This window comes from Juglans regia, chromosome 14 (genome assembly GCF_001411555.2).
Source record: "Juglans regia cultivar Chandler chromosome 14, Walnut 2.0, whole genome shotgun sequence".
Classification (NCBI taxonomy): Eukaryota; Viridiplantae; Streptophyta; class Magnoliopsida; order Fagales; family Juglandaceae; genus Juglans; species Juglans regia.
In genome coordinates, this window is record NC_049914.1 from 20,485,386 (window position 1) to 20,490,582 (window position 5,197).

The window sequence follows — 5,197 nt, forward strand, 5'->3', positions numbered from 1 at the left end:
TGGGGTTTGAAGAGATAAATGGTTACGAAAGAAATCTAGTTTCATGATAAATGATAATGCCACGGTTAATATTTTAATTAATCATCATATCAAGGAGTGGAATTCTAGGTTGGTCAGGGAAACTTTCTTTATTGATGAAGCTGATCTGATTCTGAGTTTACCTCTAAGCCCTTTGCTATTTGCAGATGAATAAATATGGTATGATACTTCCTTTAGTTGTTTTGATGTTAAGAGTGCCTATCATTTGGAGAATGAAAGATCTGTCAAACACTCATGTGGCCCTTCTGAGGTTAAGACTAGTGAAGAATTTTGGATGAGAATATGGCCTGCCCATGTTCTTAACAGTGTTAAAAATTTCATGTGGAGGGCTTGCAATATTCTGCCACCAATAGGTTGTAATCTTTCTAAACAAAAAGTTTTGGATGATCCTAATTGCCCTGTCATTTGGTTGTTGAAACTACTGAACACATTATGGGAGTGTCCTTATACGTAGGATGTGGGGAAGTTGTTGTATTGTTTTACAAAAATCATCTCCGCGGATTCTTACTTTTCTAGACGAGTAATACTAAATATAATCTTAAAGTATGTAAGTTTCGAACATTCTATTTGAAAAATTAATTTTTTCATGTGTATTCTATATTTATTTATTTCTTTTTAAAAAGAAAGTGTAAAACTTATATATTCTAAGACTGAAAATATATAAATATAAGTTTTTTTCAATCGAATAAAAAATTATTTTTTTCTTCTTTTAACTTTTAAAACACCTCCATCCCATACAACACACCGGCATATTTTTCCGGCCCATCATTTACAAAATACATATCCCTCATCTTCTGAAACGCATGCCACGTTAGCAAACTGTCCGAACCGGCCTGGTGGCATTTTCCAACCGCCCGATCGACCTCGAGGGTTCTAGCGACCCGGTCCAGTCCGCCATACAAGCTCCGACAGAACTTCATCAGGTACTTGACGTCATATACCCTTTGCCCGAAGAACACCCTCAAGATTTTCAAGAATTCCTCCAATCCACTGGGCAGGCTACGGCCGGTGAGGATCTTCACCAGGTACCCGAAGTCGTAGGCACTGTGGAACGTTACCCAACTCACCGAGTCATTGCAGACGAGTCCCGACGATATCATCAACTCGGCAAACCGGGCGGAGTCGATTCCCTCTACCTTGTTCCTATCGAAGTCAATCCCCTGCCGTCTCAGCAATTCGATCGAGTCCGAGGAGTGGGCGTCTCGGGCCACATCGAAGTCGCTGAAGTTAAACTCCCAGATGAAACGGTTCCCGCCACCGAGATCAGGAAGGTTACCGGAAGCGTCGGAGAGCGTGAGGCCCACCTGAATGAGGTTCAAGACGTCAACGTTGGATTTCAAAAGCCGGTAATGATCGGAGGGAAGAAGCTGGCGGTAGTAAGGCTTGGTGGGTTCCACCGGGGGTCGGAAAACCATGCCGGGGAACTCGGTATCCATGGAAATAAAAGGGTAGCTGTCGATAACGTCCCTTATGAGCTCGAATTCGGAGTCCAAATTAGAAGCCCAGACGTCCCGGATCACGATCGGTTTCAGGCACGGAGTAGGATCGTCAGAAACCATAGTCAAATCGACAGTCAGTCGTCAAGCGCCTTTCAGAACAGATGGAGCTAGTGTTCGATATCGGAGAGAATGAAAAAAAGAAGACGAAGACGAAGACGATCTTCTTGCTATCTTGTCGATGTATGGGGCAGCGGTGGTGAGTTCGGGAGGGGGGAGGCAGTGGGTGTTTATATGGAAAGGGCGTGGAGTCGGACAAAGGGATGTTGCTTGGAAGGAAGGAGAGGGATTTCTGTGCAAGTTGAGAGGTGGTGGGAGTGAGCGTGTGCGTGGGGTGGGGTGGGGTCTGAGACTCTGAAACTCGGACTAAAAAGAGTCTTGATTCAACGCGTTTGTTTGCATTTCTAGGTTTGAACAAGGCAACTTGCCGATCACAGTGACTCGGTCCGTGTTGCCTTTTTTCTACTCAATTTTTGGGCTTATCCTTTTCTTTTAGTTTTTTCTATTTTGTGCACGTTTTAATGACACTTGAAATTTATTACTGTTGATGCTATAACAAGGTAGCTGATTGCCAATGTTTACAGGTATGGGAGGAGGGAAGAAAGGGAGACGAATGGTAGATAAGAGAGACGGGAGAGGGCTTATGCAGGGTTTGAGATCTGAACAAAACGGCTAAGGTTTGAGATTTGAAGATAGTGATGTTTTTATATTTGGACGGGTTGACACCCAAAACACAAATCTGCTTCTTGTCGGGTTGGAGATCCGATCTAATAGCAACCCGATAAAAGTCGTGTCAGGTCGGTTCATTTTAATCTAGTTCAGCAGTTCTTCAGATTATATGCACAATCCTAGTTAGCAGTGAGAAATTGTTATTGATTTGGTCAAAGGATTATATCTTTGATTTTTATTTTTATTTCAATGTAAAATAATTTATTTATAAAAACCTTGTGCTCTCAACGTTTCCCTCTCGATGTGTTGTTTAAGATCTCATTTGATTACATAAATGAGATGAGATGATAAATATGTTAATAGTAGTGAGATAATTTGTGAATAAAAGTGAATGACTTGAATTATGATGTTTTATGAAATTTTGAGAAATGAGAGTCAAAAAGTTGAATATAAATATTATAAAGTTAAAATATTGTTAGAATATTATTTTTTAATATTATTTTTGTTTTGAAATTTGAAAAACTTGATTTTTTCTTTGTAAGTTGATAAAAGTTACAATGATTAAGTAATTATTAGATAAAAAGTTCAAAAATTTAAAATTTAAAGTTGAAAAGTATTTGTATTTGAATGATATTTGAATGTTGAGATGAGATGAGATAAAATAAAATAAGATGATCTATGAAACCAAACGGGGCCTAAGTGGATAAGTTCATTGGAAATTTTCAATTGAGTAAAAGAAAAAGCTAAATTCATATTAAGAATTTAATCTAGTTTTTAGACGAATTTACGTGGGAATATTTGTAGCACTTGACAAGTTAACTGCTAACAAAATAGATAAATTTAAAACTCATGTAAAAAAATATAATTTTTTTATGATGGATCCTAATTTTTTTTTTTTAAGATAAATGTTCAAAACTTGCATACTAAGTGCGCTTTTTATTACAAAAAATGACTATTCTATTTTTTTAAGTGTGATTTAACCACCTTTTACTACCAAGTCAAATTGTAAAATCGATTTAACCAGCAATTTTGAAAGAATAGTTAGGGTGAAGGATAAATATATTGGGGAAGACTTTTCAATTTATTCATTAATTTGACTAAAATGTAGTTCTCCTTTTTTTCTTTTATAGTCATTTATTGTTTATGTCAATACATATGATCTGTTTATGATTGGGGTTCAGTCAGGGGTGTAAGAATTTCGATGCAGACTAAAAAAGCCGACTGATAGGTTCAGATCGAACCGACACTACAAGGATTTTGGTCTTTTCTAGCACTTCAACTTCGCCGCTAAAAGCCCAAAAAATGCCGCAAATATCTTTTTGCAGCGAATTTCTAATCGTTGCATGTTGGTTGCAAAAATCCGGATGCTAATAAGAATAAGCGTCGAATCACTATAAAACGCTGCAAAAAAATTATTTGCAGCATTACTTATCTGCCGCAAATATGCATTTAGGTGCTGCAAAAAAGGCCTCCAACAAGTCACCGATCGTGTTGCAAATACATGATAGCGTCATTAATAAATCCCTGCAAAAAATAAAAACTTACTGCAATTACTGGACACTTTTGCAGCGTTTAAAAGCATCAACGGGAATGAGAAATTTACTTGTGTCAAAGGATGTCGCTGCAAAAAGGTATTAGCGGCCTTTTCGGGATAAGTTAGCAGCGCCATTAAGTATTTGCAGCAGGTAGGTTTCATTGCAAAAGACTATTTCCGGCGACTTCATGTCACCTCAAATATGTCTTGCTATGAAAAACTATTTCCGGCGAATTTTACTAGCCGAAAAGGTGTTTCAGAAAATTAAAAAAAAATGCACAAAACAGAATACAGAAAAAATATTATACACATCCAAGTTTTCTAGGCTTCACAATTTTATCTTACACTATGGATTGCACTAATATTCTTTTTACATACTCAAAAAATATCCAAAGTCTATAGTAGCTTAAATAAAGAACCCAAAATCTATAATACCTACACTAAGAACTGTACCAAAATTAATCCCAAACTTGTTGAAAGGGAAAAAATAGAATTGAGCAAGATCATTGAACTTAACAACAAAGTACTCTAAAAATACACATTTGCAGGGAGCACCCTGCAAGGATTGAAGAGTATCACAAGAATGCCAAATAAAATTTGCCAATTAACAACAAAATTACTGTAACTTAGTTAACCTTTTGTAGATTTTATTTTCTTGTCTTGCCAACAATCACATTGCATAACCACAAATAGGCAGAACCGAAAGCCTAGTAATTAAGATCATATAAAATCTTTGTATTCACAATTCTACACAATCCTAGTAAGTGAAGAGGCAGATTCCTTTTATTCAAAATTCTGAGCATGAAACTTTATGAAGTCAGAAGTTAACTTGCTACATTATGTGTCAAACTAAGACAAGTAAGTCCAATTGATTCTATATCCTTCTTTTCGAGAACGTAATTCTCTCTAAAGAATTGGGTTCGCTGGTGCACGGGGTCTGGGCTTTACGTGAGGCTGCATGGCAGCCGTAGAGGGTGGCACCGGTCGGCCTTCCTTTGCCGATCTGGTGAGTGCAGTCCCTCAACCTATTCCGGAGATGGTTCTTGCACCCAGGATTCCAAAGGTGTTGGATGGTGAGGTTTATTTTCAGTTTACCAAAGAAGAAATAGCAAGATCAGCGGAACCTTTCCGCTATTCTGTCGTTCTCAAATTCTTGAAGAATCGTCCGTCGTTGGATGCGGTGAGGGCTTTCATTCACAATCGATGGGGACTTACAGCCAATCCAGTAGTTTCTGCCATGAGGAGGCCGCGTAATGTTTTTGTTCGCATGGCTAATGAAGTTGATTTCACCAAAGCTTTATCACGGGAGGTTTGTGAAATAAATGGGATATTCTATCGTGCATTCAGATGGTCACCAGAGTTCAATGAGGATGCCGAGCCATCAAGGGTTCTGGTATGGATTTCTTTGCCGGGTCTTCCTCCAAACTTTTATCAAGAATCTTTCTTGAAGATTTTGATG

At 37.9% G+C, this 5,197-nt stretch overlaps 1 protein-coding gene across 1 annotated transcript; it reads right to left on the bottom strand.

Moving 5' to 3' along the window:
- Window positions 1–696: 696 nt before the first annotated feature.
- Window positions 697–1,956, bottom strand: LOC109002378 (probable CCR4-associated factor 1 homolog 11). Its single transcript, XM_035685249.1, has one exon. The coding sequence runs from the start codon at window positions 1,596–1,598 to the stop codon at window positions 756–758; it is 843 nt and encodes a 280-aa protein (XP_035541142.1). The 5' UTR covers window positions 1,599–1,956; the 3' UTR covers window positions 697–755.
- Between the last annotated feature and the right edge of the window lie 3,241 nt (window positions 1,957–5,197).

What these genes read in the sequence shown, in the direction of transcription:
- LOC109002378 (XM_035685249.1), bottom strand. Translation starts at nt 1,598, where the DNA reads ATGGTTTCTGACGATCCTACTCCGTGCCTGAAACCGATCGTGATCCGG.